Below are 20,294 nucleotides of genomic sequence, written 5' to 3'. Positions count from 1 at the left end.
AAACTGCCCAGGAGGCATATCCTGATGCCAACATTTGCTGGCTGTGTAACTTGGAAAAATTATTCAACCTCTCTGTGCCTCCTCAGCTGTAAAGTGGACCTACTAATAACCCGTATATCTTTAGTTTGTTGCAAGATTTAACATAATGCATGGAAACCACTTAGAATAGTGTCTGGCACTTACCTGGTGCTCATTAAGTGTTAACTCTTACTTGGAAATTGACAAAGTATCAAAATTTTCAAAGAAAACATGTGGGGACCTGGGTGGCTCATTTGGTTAAGTGCCTGACTCTTGGTTTTGGCTCAGGTCATGATCTCACTAACTATAGGATCGAGACCCACATGGGGCTCCACACTGACAACACCCACATCAGGCTCCATGCTGACAGCACAAAACCTGCTTAGGATTCTCTCTCTCCCTCTCTATGCCCCTCCCTTACTCTTGCTCTCACTCTCACTCTCACTCTTTCTATCTCTCTCTCTTTTTCTCTGTCTCTCAAAATAAATGAACTTAAAAAAAACATGAATATGAATCAGCAAAAAATTTTAAATAGCACTTTCTCACTGTTATTTTTTTCTGAATGTTTATTTTTGAGAGAGAGCGAATAAGGAGAAGGGCAGAGAGAGGCGGAGACAGAGAATCCCAAGTAGGATCCAGGCTGTGAGCATAGAGCCTGACATGAGGCTTGAACTCATGAACCGTGAAATCATGACGTGAGCTGAATGACCTCAGTTGAAAACAAGAGTGGGACACTTAAGTGATTGAACCACCCAGATGCCCCTCTTGCTGCTTTGGCTGTTTACTTCCCTCCTTCCTTCACCACCCTGACCATGTCTTGCACCTGCTCAGTACTTTACTCAAACATTATCTGTTCAGGGAAGCCTTCTCTGACACTCCCCACACCCCAAATGCCTATGTCCTTCTCCACTGTTTTATTCTTCTCCATTGTTCTTACAGCCACCTAACATACTATACATCCTATTTACATGACTTGTTTACAGTCTGTCTTTTCTACTAGAAAGTGAGTTATATGAGGGCAGAGATTTTTTTTTGTTATGTTTACTGATGTATTATCTTTAGTATCTAAAACAGTGTCTGGCACAGAGAAGATAATCAGTATTCATTGAATAGACTATTCTTTTCTCTTAAGGATTAAAAAGTAGGGACTTCAGTGAGTTTGGGCAGTAGATAAGGAGATAAGAAGTAGATTTGGGAAGACAAATCTAGCATTATCTCATCATGACTACAATGGTTAGCATGTGTTATGTACCAGTTACGTGCAAGTGCTTTAGATTTATTCCTTCATTTAAGTTTATATTTATCACAATTTCAGGTCTCAGTTTTGAAGTTTAGTTCTTGATGCCATGATGAAACATTCTACTTATTTCTTACAGGATTTGATATTAGTCTACATATTTGAGTTGGTCTTTATTTATTAACATGTAAAACTTGAAGTGATATTTCTTGAAAATCAAGATGCAAGTCAACCAACAGAAACTGATGAAAGGGTTTATGTGCGATACATCTAGATTCTTTCTATGGTCTGACCCTGTCTTGAGTTTGTGTTCCCTTTTCTGATCACATATAGCTATACAGAGAATATTTATCCCAGGGATCAAAATAAACCACAGTCTCTATATTTCATTTCTCCTTGTATAAATTGCAATATTCTGAGTTTAGAAATGAATATATTTACATTGAATGTAGAATATATTGAGTATTCCTCCAATATACTGAAATCATCCTGAGGGTTGGCTGCTTGAGATTAGGATGCATTCAGTTCTCTTCCTCAGGATCATTGGTAACTTTCCTTGATTTTCTCTTTCCTACCCTTCAATTTTGCAGAAAACATACCCTGGCTCACCTCATCAGCTTTCATTGTGCATTAAAGGAGTTTCATTGTGCATTGAGGAGAAATGCTTGGCCTGGCTGCTTTTTTAGTACCACTGAATGTTGAAGAAAGATAAGGTAGGAGCCCCAACATGAAGCTGTGATTTTGATCTCTATAGAGCAAAGTCAGGAGATATATAGGTATATGGTGTGCCTCAGTTCAATCTGAAAAAAGGTTAGTATTCTTCCAAAAATTATGAATCCCATAGACAGGCTTATTTTTTTACATTTTGGAAAGTACACCTTTTGATTTGCAACAACTATAACAAGAAAGGTAGAGAATGGGGCCATGGGAGGCTTTCTAAGGGTATAATAGAAGTCTAAATAACATATGGAGACTTCTACCTTCCTGGAGCATGAATGTCAATGAAATCCTGGACAGAAGAATGATGTGGGGAAACTGGACAATTGTCAGTGAGTTTGTCCTTGTGAGTTTTTCAACCTTATCCTCTGAGCTACAAGCTCTCCTATTTCTCCTTTTTTTGACTGTTTACCTGGTTACTCTAATGGGCAATATTCTCATCATCCTGGTCACTACAGCTGACTCTGCTCTACAAAATCCTATGTACTTCTTCCTCAGGAACTTGTCCTTCCTGGAGATAGGCTTCAACTTGGTCATTGTGCCCAAGATGCTGGGGACTCTGATCATCCAAGACACAACCATATCTTTCCTTGGCTGTGCCTCTCAGATGTATTTCTTTTTCTTCTTTGGGGCTGCTGAGTGTTGCCTCCTGGCCACAATGGCATATGACCGCTATGTGGCCATCTGTGACCCTTTGCGCTACCCAATCATTATGAGCCGCAAGGCCTGTGCCCAGCTAGCAGCTGCCTCTTGGTTCTCAGGGTTTCCAGTGGCCACCGTGCAAACCACATGGATTTTCAGCTTCCCTTTTTGTGGCCCCAACAGAGTGAACCACTTCTTTTGTGACAGCCCCCCTGTCATTGCACTGGTCTGTGCTGATACCTCTCTGTTTGAACTGGAGGCTCTGACAGCCACTGTCTTATTCATCCTCTTTCCTTTCTTGCTGATCCTGGGATCCTATGTCCGCATTCTTTCCACTATCTTCAGGATGCCCTCAGCTGAGGGGAAACGCAAGGCCTTCTCCACCTGTTCCTCCCACCTTCTGGTTGTGTCCCTCTTCTACAGCACTGCCATCCTCACATACTTCCGACCCCGGTCCAGCACCTCTCCTGAGAGCAAGAAGCTGTTGTCGCTCTCCTACACAGTAGTGACTCCCCTGTTGAACCCCATCATCTACAGCCTAAGGAACAGTGAAGTGAAGTCTGCACTGAGGCGAGTCATCCTCAGGACCCTGGGCCCTCAGAAACTATGATTGACTGACATGGAAACTGAAGGGGTGGAAGGCAAGGACAAAGGAGAGAGAAAATAATTCCTTAAATGGGTTCTGGTCTCTCCTCAGTCTAAGAGCAATGCTCTACCCACTAGAATTTTGGACTCTACTAGGATCCGTTTCTCAATGAAAGATCATGATTCTTTGGATTCTGTGGGATTGTGGTACCAATGCATCTGAGGATGCCGCCAGTTTACACAGATTAGGAGCCTATCCGGAGGTTGATAACATCGCTACAATTTGCCATTCATTATTTGTTTTAACTTTCCTTGAACTTCTTCACCCATGTCTTTTTATAATCTTCAGCTTTACATTTTTCTATTTGTCCAAAAACTCTACCTGCAACTCTCAAGGATCTTTTTTGCTTATAAGGTAAATTTATGATAGTGATGATAATAAATAATAGAGTTTTGTTTCATTCTTTCACTTACTTTTTTCAGCAAACTTTGAGTTTGAACTCAAAATTTCAATGCATTTTTACTCATCATTCAGCATGTGTCAGACTCTGTTTAGGCTCTGAATACAGATTGCTGAATAAAATAGACAAATTTCTTATCTTATGGAATTTATGTTCTAGTGGGAAAGAGAAATAACAAAGCAATACTTAAAAAATTCTACTGGCTTAGAAAGTACCCGTGTTCAGAGGAATAGCAAATTAGGACTTCTTCCTCTACTACAATAATTGGTCTGTACAGTATCTGGAGAAAGACTGCTCCACATGGACACTGCCTCAATCTCAAATTATTCAACTTGGATATGAGAATTGCTTGACAAAAAGTGTGTAAAGGAATCCCAAGTTGAGTATAAATGGACATAATTCTATGAAACTTCTGAGAATAACCCAAAGATTCTTTGTTTACTAAATTTTGTATGTAATCTTGTGATTGGGTGAAATCAACTGTGCTTTTTAAGCTTGCATATCACTCAACCAGTATAGCAGCCTGTCTTTATGGTTTTGTCCAGTGAACATAGTCCAACTCTGGATTCCAGGAAAATAGCAGACTTGGGATGTGTGTACCACAGCTTTGTGTTAATTAGTGAAATTAACAGAGTAAAATAGTATTCAGTGCATAGACATATCCTCTCCACAAACTCTATAAATAACTCTAACTCTGTGTGCTGTGGAGGTAACAGGTATCAAGGGGTCTCTTGTAGCAAGGGATCTAGAAAGGCAGCACATTCTAAATTATTACTACAAGAATTTACAAGTGAAAATATAGATCATGGGGTTCTGTTTGGATAATAGCAATCACACAGCTAAGTAGATTGACACCACTATACATTTATAATCTCCAATTTTAGCCAAACTTTAACTGCTCCTTTACATTTATTTTATTTGTCCTTGTATAGTAGGCAGAACAATGGTCCCCCAAAGATGTCCATGTCCTAATCCCTAGGACTTATAAATATGTTACCTCACATAGGAAAAAGGACTTTGTAGACAGAATTAAAATAAGTATCTTCAGATGGAGGGGTTATCCTGGATTTTTTTAATACAGTAACAGGAAATCGGAAGATAGGTAGAGAATGAACTCAAAATATTTATTCTTGTGGCTTTCTCACTTCCATACATCTAAGCCCACAGCTCCTGTCTGGTGGCTTTCAGACAGCTACCCTTTCCAAGTTCTAATTGTCCTTCAGGCCCAGGGTTGGTACCAGCTCCTTTCTTACTCTTTCTAGCCCTGGGATGTCACTATCTCCTGTTAGCTTCCAAAACTCTGTCTTTACCTTTATCTTATAGATAAAATATTCATGTCCCTTATTAAGTGTGTGAGCAGAGTGTGAGAAGGACAGCAGAACTCATATATTCTGCTTCATTGTACCCATGCTCTTCACTACCCACTTCAAACACACATACAGACTCATGTGCAGGCACATATATACTTAGCACCTAGCTCATAGTAAGTGATTAAGTACTTAATTAAACACTTAATGTTTGTTAATTTATTGATTATTTGATGATGCAGAGAGATTCAAAAGATAAAAGAGATGGAGTAGGATCTGGGATAGATTGCTGCTAATATAAAACATGATTTAAAAAAAGACAGATTTTTACAGGTTCCAGAGTTTATAAAATGTGACTGTTTCTTGCAGGGTTTCCTAACTCTTAGATGCCAAAAAAACAAAAAAACAAAAACAAAAACAAAAACAAAAACAAAAAAAAAGAAGGGAGCAGACCCTCATTGTATTGCTCCATGAATTATTGTCCTTCCTCTTCTATAAAGGAAGTGCTAGATGAAGGATGGAGGGTGGGTCCACAACAAGCCCCCAGGATCTTACAATATTCCAGTTTTGCTAAGGGAACTACTCAGCAAGTCTTATAAGTAGGGAGCCAAGAGGGTCTCACTGTCAGTGGAAGATTTCAAGCCTGCATGAGAAATTCCTTGTGGCTACTTTTCTCAGAGCTCCCTTCACGTCCTTGTTTCTCAAGCTATAGATGAGGGGATTAAGCATAGGTGTCACCACTGCATAAAACACAGACACCAGTTTTTCCTGTTCTTTGGAAGACTTTGGAGCCATGTAAGTGACAATTCCTGACCCATAAAAAAGGATGACCACCATGAGGTGGGAGCCACAGGTAGAGAATGCCTTGAGCCTCCCCACAGCTGACTTCATCCTGACCACAGTCACTATGATGTGACTATAGGATACCAGAATTAGGGAAACAGGTATGAGGAGAATCACAACACCCATGAGGAAAATGACCATCTCTGAAGTATGAGTGTCTGTGGATGCCAGGATCAACAGTGCAGGGGCCTCACAAAAGAAATGAGCAATACTATTGCTGCCTTGGTAGGGTAAACTTAGTGTAAAAGCGGTATCTACCACAGACACCAGAATGCCGCTGGTCCATGATCCTGCAGCCAGCTGGACACACACCCTCCAAGTCATGATGCTAGGGTAATGCAAAGGGTTGCAGATGGCCACGTACCGATCATAGGACATCACTGCCAGAAAGGCACACTGGGTGCACCCAAAAATGAGGAAGAATAGAAGCTGAGCTGCACAACGTGTGAATGAAATGATCTTCTTCTGGGATAGCAGGTGGGCTAGGGCCTGGGGAACGATGTTGGTAGAAAAACAGAAGTCAGCCAGAGATAAGTTGCAGAGGAAAAAATACATGGGTGTGTGAAGCTGGGAGTCAACCTGAACAAGGTACATGAGAAGTAGATTTACAAGCACAGTGATGAGGTAGACACCCAGGAATAAAATGAATAGCAACTTCTGGGTGTGTGGGTCATCAGAAAGTCCCAGAAGGAGGAATTCTGTCACCTGTGTCTGATTTGTTTCTCTCATGGTTTGTCTCTTTTTTCAGTAAGAAGTCTCTTTTTTCAGCATGTAGTTTTATAACTATTATAAAACTATATAATTCAGATTTGAAGGGCTACAGAATTGCCCTCAATCACTACCAGCCATTCCAAGCATCCCCTTTATATAGATAATCACGCTGTTTTAGTTGGAACATTTTCAGTGTTGCAAAACTTAATGCTTCCAAGATGGTGCATTCATTTTTAGTGTCATCTGCAAATGTAGAGTAGATCAAAATAATCATCTTCTTTATTCTGAATATCAAAATTCTAATAATAAAAAAGATTCAATTAATGTATAAAGTGACGGCATTTAATTTCACTTCATTATCAACTAAAGCCCTTGAGTCTTATGTGGCTATTGACACACCTCTCCCGTCTTATGATGGTATAGATTGTTGTTGTTTTTTTTAATTCTTTGGGTGTACAACTTTTCCTGTTGTCTCTTCCCTGACAAGACAGTCACTAAGGTATAAGAAATCAAAAAGAGCCAAAGTGCCTTGCAGAAATGACATTTTTCTTGGAGAAAATAAGCTGTTTTTGAAACTCAGGAAACCAGGGAGTAACTGGGTGGTGTGCCATAATCTCTTTGGCAATCCCATCCCAAGCTTTGGCTGGAACTCCCAAATATCGATCTTAAACATCAGTAAACTTCCAAAATAGCAGACAAACCATCACAACATTTCCATTTGAAGCCACCAGGTTGGCTAGTTTTCTGTGTTCAGACTAAATAGCACTAATCCACCTTCTCTCATTGCCTTGCATTATCTGTGTATTCCTCCCAGAGATTAAAAAGTCCTTTGAAAACTATATCTTTTTCATTTTTGTGCCCTTTTTAAGACATAGCATAGGGATTTATTTGATCAATTATTATTAATTAAAGTACATAAAAATAATCTGATCATATGGTTTGGTAGAGTTGTTTAAAAAGCCTACCAGATTCTCATGTCATTAAGACGACAACATAGATTGTTCCTGACTTTGTTCCCCTCACAATAAGAACAACCAACAACTATTCAAGAATAAGACACCACTGAGAGAAACCTAGAACACAGTGGTGAGGCTGAAGCAACCCTTGCACCACAGAGACCAAGAAAGATGGCATTAGAAAGGTAAGAGAAGCAGCTTCCTGTTGACTGCATTGTCCTTCCCCCAGGCCAGCACAGCACCATGTGAAGAGGTCTCCCCTGAGCCTCCTATTCCTCTAGTAGGAAACCCAGGGGAGACTGTCTGCACCACCCCAACATTGTGGGTTGCTTTATAAGGGAGACCCTACTCTGATCTCACACCACAGGGACTACAGAGGAATCGGTGGGGCTCAACTATTGGGAATCTGATTGTGATAGAGAAGGAAGGAGGGACTCACAACAATCAGCACACAGATCTTGGCAGATCAAATTCATACCTACACTCCCCAAAGACTAATCCCAACCAGCAGTTTTGCTCATCTGTAGAACCACATAAGGGGAACACTCTGACCAGAGAACAAGGTGGGGTGCAGATCTGCTTGTTTCAGATCCTCAAAGGAGTTTTGATGGCCCTAGAGCCTAGTTTGCTCATGCCCAGAAAGGGAGCTCAATCACAACCCTACCTGCTGTGAAGAGAGACTCTGGCTCCACCTGACCAGAAGGGCTGATGACAACTCCTGAAAGTGGCACAGTCCAGCAGCACTCAAGCTGAGAAGAGGGCAGGCACAACTGATTGCATCCAGAGCAAAGCCAATACCAGTGGAACATTCTTGTGCTACATATAGGCAGCGGCATTAATTCATAGCTTGGGCTGAAGGTAAATTCCAGCCCTTCCCAACTAAAGAGACTGTCTGAGAAATTAAGAGTAGCCTGAGTGGGCCATTCCCCTCCCACCCAGACTGGAGAGCTAGAACATAGCCCACCCACTGTCAAGAGTCTCTTCTGGCACCATCTGACTGAAAGGGCTGGTGACAACTCCTAGAAGCAGTCCAGTCCAGGGGCACTCAAGCTAAGACGCAGGTGGGCAGAACTGGGAGTTTGTAGAGCAGAGGCTGGTGGCTCTGTTCCATCCGGAAACTTAGGGTATGTAAAGACAACAAACAAAAGACTTAATCATCTTTAGAGCTGCTCTCTCACTGTGCTCAGGCAAGAAATCTAATCTGTGGCCCCATTTATCACTGAATATAGCTTTCAGCTTGTCCAACCAAAGAAGCTAACCAGAGCACACTGAAAGCTGCATAGCCCATACAACAGCCCTACATGCAGTGGCACTTCAGCAGAGCACAGCTATGCCTTCTTTCATCTGCAGGGCAAAACTGATGACCTCACTTGACCAGGGGATTCAGTGCACACTCTGGATTGATTGGGGTCCTTAAACAATGAGTTTTACAGTGGGTTCTGTCCTACTGCCCTGCCAGTGCAGGGAAGTTATTTCATATACTATTACTGAATATAATACCCAGACCTGATCATCTAGTAAGCCTGACCAGAGAATCCAGGCAACCACAGAGCCCAGCCTACACCCTCACTTGGGTAGGGAACTGAGAAAGCAGTCATACCCAACTATTCTCAGACAGTGGAACATTTCCCATTATGTTAATAGAATGAAAGAAAAGAATCATATGATCATCTCAATATATACAGAAAAAAGCATTTGACAAAATTCAACATCCATTTGTGATTAAAAAAAACTTTTTTTTTATTTCTTAGATCACCATTTTATTATGAAAGGATATAACTCAGGACCAACCATATGGAAGAGACACTGTTATAAAAATTCTTAACGTGTTATGCATGGAAGGAACATATCTCGATATAATAAAGGCCATGTATGACCAAGTTCACAGTTAACATCATACTCAGATGATCATACTCAGGTGAAAGATTGAAAACTTTTCTTGTAGGAACAAAACAAAGGTGCCCACTCCTATTCAACATAGTACTAGAAATCCTAGCCAGAGAAATCAGGCAAAAAAAATAAAAGGTATCACAATTGGAAAGGAAGAAGTAAAACTGTCTATATTTGCAGATGATATGATTTTGCATATAGAAAATCTTAAAGACTCGATTAAAAATAAAGTTAGATCTAATCAGTGAATTTAGGTAAAGTTGCAGGATACAAAATTAATATACAAGATCAGTAGCATTTCTATACACAATTAACAAATTTTCCAGAAAACAAATAAATCAATCCCACTTACAATAGCATCAGGAACAATAAGATACTTAGGAATAAATTGAACTAAGTAGGTGAAAATTCTCTATTATGAAAACTACAAGACATTGATGAAAGACATCAAAAACACAAATAAATGGAAAGCTATCCCATGTTCATGATTGGAAGCATTAATACTATTAAAATGTCAATACTACAAAAAGCTATCTATAGATTCAATCCTTATGGAGAGCCCCAATGGCATTTTTTACAGAAGTATATAAAACACTCCTAAAATTTATATGGAACCACAAAAGACCCAAAATAGCCAAAGTAATCCTGAGAAAGAAGAACAAAGCAAAAGGCATCACACTTCCTGATTTCAAGCTAAAAAGCTATATGATAAAGCTATAGTCATCAAAAGCTATAGTCATCAATTCCAGTATGGTACTGGTATAAATACAGACAAATAAACCAATGGGACAGAATTGAGAACCCAGAATTAAACCCAAATGTATATGGACAACTAATATTTGACAAGGGAATAAAGAATGCTCATTGAAGGAAAGACAGTGCAGTAAATGGCAGTGAGATAATTGATATTCATATGTAATAGACTCATATCTTATACCACTCATAAAAATTAACTCCAAATGGATCAGACTTAAATGTAAGTCCTGAAATCATGAAACCCCTAGAAGAAAACACAAGAATAAAGCTCTTTGACATAGGTCTTAGTAATGAATTTTTGGATATGACACCTAAAGCATAATCAACAAAAAAAGAATGAACAAGTGGGACTACATCTAACTAAAAAGCTTCTGCACAGCAAAAGAAACCACCTACAAAGTGAAAACCAACCTATGAAATGGGAACAAATATTTGCAAACTGTATATCTGACAAGGGATTTATATACAGAATATATAAAGAACTCATACAACCATTAGTCATTAGGTAAATGCAAATTAAAACCACAGGGACACATATCACCACATGCCTGTTAAAAAGGCCATCAAAAGCAGACAAGAGATAACAAATGGTGGCATGGATGTGGAGAAAAGGGTACCCTTATCCACTGTTGGTAAGATTGTAAATTGGTACAGCCACTGTGGAAAACAGTATAAAGGACCCTCAAAAAATAAAATAGAACTACCATATGATCCAGCAATTCCCTTCTGGGAATATATCTAAAGGAAATAAAAACACTAACTTGAAAAGATATCTGTACCCCCATGTTCATAGTAGCATTATTTACAATAGCCAAGACATGGGGATGCCTGAGTGGCTCAGTCTGTTAAGTGTCCGACTCAGTCTCAGCTCAGGTCTTGATCTCAGGGTCATGAGTTCAAGCCCCTGACTGGGCCCAGTCTTGGGCTCTGTGCTGGGCATGGAGCCTACTTGAAAACAAACAAAACAAACAAAAAAACAAAAACAATAGCCAAGACATGGAAACAACCTAAGTGTCCAGTAATGTATAAATAGCTAAAGAAGTTGTGATATATATACAATGGAATATTATTCAGTCATAAAAAACAAGGAAATGATACCATATGCAACAACATGGATGGACCTTGATTATGCTGACATTAAAGTACACTAAAGTACAGTTATTAAAATCGTTTTAGAAAGCAAATATACAATAACACATGTGCTTCCCTATTAACACATTAAAATTCAAAATGTTGTGACAGGTCTAATAACCACCTTAATTTCAAAATAATGAACTTAAAGGATATTTTGAGGTATCTTTAACAACTCTAATTTCTTTTGGTGATAAAGTCATAGATATTGCTAATGATAGTTTGGCTTAATTACCAACCTTCAAACAAGAAAGAAAATTTGAATTTCTGTTAGAGTAAAATAGAAATAAAGAAGTAGCATTCACATCTAAATTGAAGAACACTCTGAAGTTTAAGTTAAGAACTCCTAGGCTAAAGAAATTCCCAGTTTTCTCAAAAAGATAGTATTACATTCTATGTAATTTGATAATGGAGTCTTAGGTATCTGGATAGGTCTGTGAGTCAGTGATGAAAGGTTCCAATTCATCACTGAAAGAATAAATGAATAAATAAATCCTTAATATAAACAATCACATTTATGGTTCCCTTATCTGACCATAGGCCACATTTCCAGCCACTTTTCTCACCACATAAGTAGGACACACTGTGTTTTTATACCCCACTGATTTTTGTAGGGCATCATCCCCTTATTCAAATGTGTGCCCACTACCCAAGTTAGCATCACTTTCCTTGAACATTCATCACACTTTGAATGTTCAGTCAGCTTATTTGTTGATCAAATGTTATTGGCCAAACACATGTTTGATACTGGGGAAAACAAACAAACAAACCAAGCTCCTAAGGCCGAAGAATCTCAGATAGGAGGAATCAAACTATAGTCATGTTTTATCCTCAGTGACAATATGGTCTCAGGGACATCGTAGATTCACAGAAAATAATAGTTTACTGAATGAATGTACTGGGCCAAGTGAGTCTGTATTATCTAACAATTACTTAAATCAAACTAATATAGAATTGTTTCTAAAGAAAAATGTAGTCCATTGCCAAAATAGCTGACATAAAAATACATTTTGAGGGGCACCTGGGTGACCCAGTCAGTTAAGCATCTTATTCTTGATTTCCGCTCAGGTCATGATTTCATGGTTTGTGAGTTCGAGCCCCATGTTGGGCTCTGCGCTGACAATGTGGAACCCGCTTGGGCTTCTCTCTCTCTCCCTCTCTCTCTGCCTCTCAAAAATGAGTAAATAAACTTAAAAAAAAATACATTTTGAGACCACACACTATTTTAAGATACGTAACTTCAGAATTACCTCCATCTAGTGGAAGGTATTAACCTGATTAGTTCTTAGAGTCTCCCCCAGGACCTTTGGACTTTGCTTCTCTCTCTACCACAGTTCACACACTTCCCAGGGAAGAAATTAATGCATGTCTCTAAATCTCAGGGAAAATTAAATGGTAAGCAAATATTCTCAGTTTTGATGAAAATAGCATAAAACTAAACATCTGTCACAAAGCTTTAAGTGATGCCTGTAATCAGTGGTTGACTTAATGAAAGGGCAGCTACAGAATATTGCTGATTTCTATAGCTTCATCTGGCTTATACCTACATGTTTTTACAGATTACATTCAAGAAAAATATTATCCGGGAATACTTTCCTTTCTGATCCACACATTTTTCCCATTCCCCACTCCCACTCACTCTGAACACATATAGGTATAAGCATATACAACTAAACACATTCACAAACTAAATATATAAGTGTACCTTCACCATCATATATTTACTTCCATCATAGCTAATAACGTTACATTGAAATTACTTTCTTTCTCTGTGGTGGTAAGATATTCAAGGGCAGGGACCACATCTGACTCATCTTTATTCACAGAAAATAGGATAAATGCTGGTACAGAGTAAGTGTACAATACATGTCTTTTGAGCTAATTTGACCTGAGCCAAAATACCAGGAGACAGAGAGGTCAGTATGAGTCAGAGATGAGTGTGACTTGTGATCTGTCAGATAGGAGCTTTCACTGATCCTGGCACCATAGTAGAAGCCTACACCCCTGACCTCTCTTGATTTGTTTTTAAAAGCATATTATGCTCTAATGCAAATGTGGAGGAGAAAATGTTCCCCCAGGTGACTGTGAATCTGCCCCCAGGGTCAGAAAGCTTCTGAAAGAAAATCATATTTATATTGTCAAACTTCCTCTCCTTTATTCTGCCTTTTCCCTAGATTTGACATCAACTTTTAAGTTCATTTCTCTAAAAGTGACATATATTATGAATCAAACAATATGGTAGGATCACAGAGCCATGTGTTGTCTAATCTGAAATTATTTTTAGGAAGAAGATTCTGAGCGAATCCATAGGAACCAAGAAAAAATACTAAGTTTCAGTTTTGTTTCCAAGATCTTTTGTGCTCAAAATCACTTATTCCCTACCCTCCATATCCATTTATAGTCTTCCAAGCCCAGCTCAACAGAGGCATAAGAATTCCCACTCAAAGGATCAATACTGACTCCATGGAAGTTCGGGTTATGTCTCCCCTGGATGAGGACCATGATTCTTCTTCACAGGGAATTTGACATTGTGGTTGTGGTTTGATAAGGTAGATCCACTGTGGGAAAAACCTTGGCTAGATTTATTACAGAAGACTTAGCCCTAAGAATCTGATTGGACAAAATTAGTTGAATTTTAAAAATCAAATTTATGAAGAGATTGAAACCAACCCACTCCCAAAATATACTAGGTTATTACTTTTTTCAACTTGCACCTTCTCTTTCCATCCCTTCAATAATCTTACCAACATTTTCTCATCAGGTGGAGGAAAAAAGATCAAATTAGCATGTCAAAGTCAGTAAAAACATCTCACTGTTGAGGGGGAAACTGCTGCAGGTGTGTTGGCTGCAGGAGGGGCAGAGTGGAGACTACAAGACAGTGGGCATCTTGTCATAAGTCATCTGAGTCAAAGAGCTCAGTAAAATCTCCAAGTCAAGATCAAGGACAAGGCAGAAAGGGAAATCCCTACATGGAAAATGTGTTCTGTCTACCAGGCATACTGTGCATAGTTCCATTTAAAGGAGGTCAACAGAAGGATACTATGAGCAGTCTCTGGAGTGACTGAAGGGCTCGGGAGAATTCTGGATCATTACAGTGGATCTTGAGTTATGTTTCCTCTCAGAGGTTCCCAAATGGTTATAAGGAGAACAGAAAATAACATGCAGTTAGCACTCACATCTCTGTTTATGAGCCCCATTACCAACCAGTTCTTCTTACTTGTATTCTCTTTTGGGAAGTGTTTTATTGTTGCAATTAAGTATTTGGTTTCTAGGCTGTAGGTTGCAACACTGTTCTATTACATAATGTATGTATGATTTTGAGGAACTTCATTTGTAGAATGTGAATATGATGTGTCCCAGATAATAATGAATTCTTCAATGATTAACATTTTAACTATTTTATTTTAATAACCTGATGCTAAATTTTAGACTTAATGTCCAGAATATATAAGGAACTCCCACAAATAAGAAAAGTCAGAAAACTCCAGTAGCTAATAAGCATATGAAAAGGCACACAACATAATTAGCCACCAGAATATATAAATTAAAACCACAGTGAAATACCACTAAGCTTCATAAAAATGGATTAAAAAAGGGGCGCCTGGGTGGCTCAGTCGGTTAAGCATCTGACTTCGGCTCAGGTCATGATCTCACAGTCCGTGAGTTCGAGCCCCACGTCAGGCTCTGTGCTGACAGCTCAGAGCCTGGAGCCTGCTTCAGATTCTGTGTCTCCCTCTCTCTCTGACCCTCCCCCATTCATGCTCTGTCTCTCTCTGTCTCAAAAATAAATAAACATTAAAAAAAAAATTTAAAAAAAGGAAGAAAAAAAATGGATTAAAATGTTTGAGGATGTGGAGCAATTTACATTGTTGATGGGATCATAAATTGGTACAATCAATTCAAAAAGTCCATTTGGAAATATCCTTGAAAACTATCCTTGAAAATATGTCTTCCTTCTATAATCCAGTAGTTTCACTCCTCTGTGGTATATATACCTTATAGGGATGAGTATTTATATCCACCCCAAGTATGTACAAGGATTTTTATAACAGCCCTATTCATAACACTTAGAAGTGGAAATAGGGGCGCCTGGGTGGCTCAATCGGTTGAGCGTCCGACTTCGGCTCAGGTCATGATCTCGTGGTCCGTGAGTTCGAGCCCCACGTCAGGCTCTGTGCTGACAGCTCGGAGCCTGGAGCCTGTTTCAGATTCTGTGTCTCCTTCTCTCTCTGACCCTCCCCCATTCATGCTCTGTCTCTCTCTGTCCCAAAAATAAATAAACTTAAAAAAAAAATTTTAAAAAAAGAAGTGGAAATAATATATATTTCCACGGACAATAGAAAGGATAAATTGTGATACAGTCATGCACTGGGATACTATTGAATATTTTTTCAAAAATGAACTACTACTATATGCAACCACATAGACAGAAAGATGTTTAGTAAAAGAAGTCAGACACATAAGAAATATATTCTATAGGATTCCATCTCTTTGAAGCTCAAGAACAAGCAAAACTAATTTATATTTTTAGATCTCTAAATAACAGCTACCTTTAAGAGAGTATTGATTTGGAGTTGACTGGGAGCCTTTTGATGGCTGTGAGTGTTCTACATTCTGATCTATATAATAGTTACACAGATATATACATACATAAAATTTTCTTGAGTGTACTGAAGATTGGTGCATATTTTGTATGTAAGTAATACCTCATTTAGAGAGAGGGGAAGAGAGAAGAGAAAAAATGAAATTAAGTATTTAATTCAAACTTCTGAGGACAGAGGTGTGAAATAACAGGGCAAATCCAAAGGCACAAACAGGTAAATAATAAAAGAAGAAATCAATGAAATAGAAAACAAAATCTGAATATGAGAAGATTAATAAAATCCCTAATTTTTCTTTATAAAGATTATTAAGATAGCCAAAACTTTATCAAAAATTATTTTAAAGAGGGAAAATAGTAAAGCAGGGAATCCAAGGGGCCCTCCCTCCAAAGTTATACAAGAAAATATGACAAATGCCATCAGAACAAACTTTATCTGGATTCTGGAAAACAGAAGTTTACAGCAACTGATTGAGTGCTTAACCAAGAAAAAGACAACTGAAACCATGTTTGTGTTGTTTAACTTACTCCCACCATGAAAGTGAAATGATGTGTCACAGAATGAGAGAAAACATTTGCAAATCATATATCTGAGGAGGGTCTAGTATCCAGAAAATGTAAAGAACTCATGCAACTCAATAACAAGAAAGATAAATAACCAATTTAAAAATGGACAGAGACTTGAAAGGTATATCTCCAAAGAAGATATACAAATAAATGGCTGACAAGAACATGAAAAGATGTTGCACATCACAAGGCATTTGAGAATTGCAAATTAAAACCACAGTTAGAAATAGAATCTCTTCCTTTTCTATTGGCAACATTGCAAAGCCACAAAAATAAAAGCCAGGTCACACTGGTGAAAAAAAATAGCGGTGGGAGGATAATAAGTGGAAAAGAATTGAGAGCTCATAGATAGACCTATGTGAAAATTTAATGTACAAAGCAAAGTTAATTCCAAAAATCATTAGGAAGAGGACAAATAGTTTAGTAAAGAGTATTGGTAAATACTAGTTTACCACTAAATACTACATAGTATTAGTAAATACTAGTTTACTACCTAGAGAAAAATAAAACTGGATTTCTACCTAACATGACAGAACAATGTAGATTCTTAATGGATTAAATACGGGGGCACCTGGGTGGCTTAGCCAGTTAGGCATTTGACTCTTCTGCTCATGTCATGACCTCAAGGTCATGGGATTGAGCTTCTTGTTAAGGGCTCTGTGCAGGGTCTAGAACTTGCTTAGTGTTCTCTCTACCTCTCCCTCTCCCTCTGACCCTTGACAACTCTCACATGCTCTCTCTCTCTCAAAGATAAATAAATAAATAGATAGATAGATACATAGATAGATAATAAGTTATTATCTTCCCCTTTAAAAAATAAAAGAAAATAAATGGACTAAATATCTAAAAGTTAAAATAGAGCAATGACATTGTAGAAGAAAATATAAAAGAACGTCTTTATGACCTAGAGTGAGGAACCTCCAAAGCACAGACCATAATGAGAAATTTCATGAATTTGATTTCCTCAAAATCTGGGATTTGTCTTCAACGAAGAACATTATGAACAAAGTTAAAAGATAAATGAGAAAATGGGTGAGATATTTGCATTATGTAAAACAAATAAGACATAAGAACTTAATATCAGGAATTCATAATAAATTCTAAAAATCAAGAAGAAAAGGAAGAAACCCCCAATGGAAAAAAAATAGATATAAAAAGGGAATTCACAAAAATTAACTTCAAAGGGCTACAAGAATATAAAGCAATATTCAACTTCATTAGTATTGAAAAGTATACAAATTAAAGCAACAAAGGGGTATCTATTTCCCCCTTTTAGGCATGCAGAAATTAGAAAGTCAGATACTTTAAAGTGTTGGCAAAAAGTAGAAGATAAAGGAATACTCATTTACATTTGGGAAATGTAGAAAGGTTCAGCCATTCTGGGAAGGAATCTAGTATTACTTGGTCACCTATGCCTGTACGTATTCTATGATGTAACAATTGTTGCTAAATATGGAGCCAAAAACTCTTAGAGAATGATATAGTCATATGGTATACTCCTGTAATATTTGTGGTTCTGTTATTTGTGTTGATAAGGTGTTGTGTAATTTGGGCATCTTTCACTAGGAAAGGAAATGAATGAAAATGCAAGAGATGTGCACCAAGGATATTGCACAGCAGTAGGGAGCAAGTCTAGATGAACATATGGCATTGCGAATGATCTTAAAGACTCAGAGCCAAGTGAAAAAGGTAAACAAAGAAGCATGTAACAATATCATTTACATAAATTAAAAATATATGCACAAGTAAAAAATGATTTTTGAGGACATAATAAAAGCACTGCTTACGTTAGAGTACTTCCGAGGTCAATGGGAGTGAGGTATGGGTGTATATTAAGCAAACAATAAAGTGAATGCATAAATAAATGAGAGAGGGCCTTTGAAATCACTAACCATACAACATGTCATATACTGAAAAATAGAATTAACTCAGTTCTCCACACTGGAGAATAAGCAAACAAAAAACAGGAGAAATTAAGATTGCATGGTACTTTTACAGAAATACAAAGTCAGTAAAGGAACAGACTACCAAGTGTAAAAAAAAAAAAAAATTAGCAAGAGTTTAGTATCTCATATAAAAGACACTTAGAATGGATGAGAATTTTCCCATAAATGGTGCTAGGTGACCATTGTGAGGAAAAAAGCAGGATCTCTACACCATTCTTCATGTCAAAATAAATTCTAGATATATAAATATTTAATGAAGCCGTGTATGTAAGCAAAATTATGAAAATCTTAGAAGAAAAAAGGGACGATTTTTAAAAAACATAACCTTTTAACAACAGAGACCTTTCAAATATCAACACAAAAATCAAGTCATAAGAGAGAAGACTGATTGATTTGCCTAGATTAGATTATAAACATGTGATACAAAAATCTACAAAACAGAAAAGGCAAAGTAGAAAAAGACTTATTTTTAAGACAAAATCAAATAGCCAATTTTTCATAATATTCAAGGGTTTTACGCAGCGGTAAAAGTTGAATAGCCCAATAAAAGAAAACTAGCAAAGGAAATAGTCACTTCACAGAAAAAAGGGAATGAAAATGATCAATAAACATAGTAAATTATGTTCATTTTCAAGTATAAAGTATCATATAATAAATTAGCAATGAAACACCATTTTTTAACCTAATGGATTAACAAAATTGAAGAGTTTCACAATACCAAATTAATTAGTAAAGGTATAACTAGGAACTTTCATATAAGTTTGATGAGTGTAAATTAATACAACTTTTTATAGGGCAATTGATAATATCTATTGACATTTTAAAGATCCTGCAGATAAACCTCAGGAAATTATCCTTCAAATATATTTGACAAGGACACAAAGATATATGTTCACAGAGGTTCACTGTGGTGCTATTTTAATGTCTAAAGATTGTAAATAATCCATATGTCCATTAATATGGATATGATTAAATAAATTATGGCATATTTATACCATGGAACATAATGCATTTGTTTTCAATGAGTTAGATTTCTATGTGCTGTGAAATCAAAACTAAACTATAAATAATGTGTAAGTCAAGCCACAAAGCCAATAAAACAACAAAATTCAAATTACTAGCATTTCCTTAATGTCATAAATGATGTTTTGCTGAAACTAAATTGCCACTTGAAATATGATTGGGAGAATTAACAGCTTCAGGGCATTTCCTTTAATCCTACATGGCCGTACTACCATTTGATTCTTCTACCTTCTTCTCTTACATCTTTTGACCCTCAGATAATATGAATGCATCATTTGGATCTAAAGTTTACCTTTTAACAAAGGTTTTCATTGGCTTGAGAGAATTATAGGAATAGTTCAATTTTTATGTGGCCAAACCAAAGTCTGAATTTAATAGTTTAAAAGTCTCATTCTATAAGATTGTCCTTTGTGAATTATTCCAACAAAAGAAAAGCTTTGACTTGATGTCCAGTAAATTTAACAACTTCGATATAACAGCTGACTCAGAACTCCTATTATCACATTGATATGAAGACCATGCTAACCAAATTCAACTCCACCACTTACGGTGATCATATGGCATCAAAACAACCATAACCAAAATCAAAGTGCAATCCCCACAATCAAGTTGTAGTACTCAGAAAGTTGGCATCCAGACAATCCAGTATCTGCTCGTTTTCATTTCTATTTAATGACCATATAAATGAAAACACAAGGTTGATAACTTGTGAGCCCCTGAGGATGTATCTGCTGATGGCATTTGGAATGATAGTGGTGTAAGGTTTGAAAGAGGGGTGTTAGTATGAGTTGGAGACTTTAGTCTGTGACTTCAAATAAAACACCAAGTGCCCTACAATGTCTCAGAGGATGGAAAGGTAATAAATTTGAGGGCTTTTAAAGCTCCAGGGAATGCCTTGTTTACA

At 37.5% G+C, this 20,294-nt stretch overlaps 3 protein-coding genes across 4 annotated transcripts in view; 1 reads left to right on the top strand and 2 right to left on the bottom strand.

The window, feature by feature from the left end:
- ZNF214 (zinc finger protein 214) overlaps positions 1-20,294 on the bottom strand; it is a 136,693-nt gene that overhangs the window by 25,875 nt on the left and 90,524 nt on the right. The gene's annotated exons all lie outside the window — the stretch shown is intronic.
- Positions 2,277-3,224, top strand: OR10A4 (olfactory receptor family 10 subfamily A member 4). Its single transcript, XM_060607915.1, has one exon. The coding sequence runs from the start codon at positions 2,277-2,279 to the stop codon at positions 3,222-3,224; it is 948 nt and encodes a 315-aa protein (XP_060463898.1).
- On the bottom strand, positions 5,592-6,539 carry OR2D2 (olfactory receptor family 2 subfamily D member 2). Its single transcript, XM_060607917.1, has one exon. The coding sequence runs from the start codon at positions 6,537-6,539 to the stop codon at positions 5,592-5,594; it is 948 nt and encodes a 315-aa protein (XP_060463900.1).

The sequence above is a fragment of the Panthera onca genome, chromosome D1 (assembly GCF_046562875.1).
Source record: "Panthera onca isolate mPanOnc1 chromosome D1, mPanOnc1 haplotype 2, whole genome shotgun sequence".
NCBI lineage: Eukaryota > Metazoa > Chordata > Mammalia > Carnivora > Felidae > Panthera > Panthera onca.
Note: the sequence above shows the minus strand (reverse complement) of the source record. Positions and strands in the feature narration are given on the sequence as shown.

Bases quoted from the DNA above. Each gene is read 5' to 3' on its own strand.
- OR10A4 (XM_060607915.1), top strand. From the start codon at position 2,277: ATGATGTGGGGAAACTGGACAATTGTCAGTGAGTTTGTCCTTGTGAGT.
- OR2D2 (XM_060607917.1), bottom strand. From the start codon at position 6,539: ATGAGAGAAACAAATCAGACACAGGTGACAGAATTCCTCCTTCTGGGA.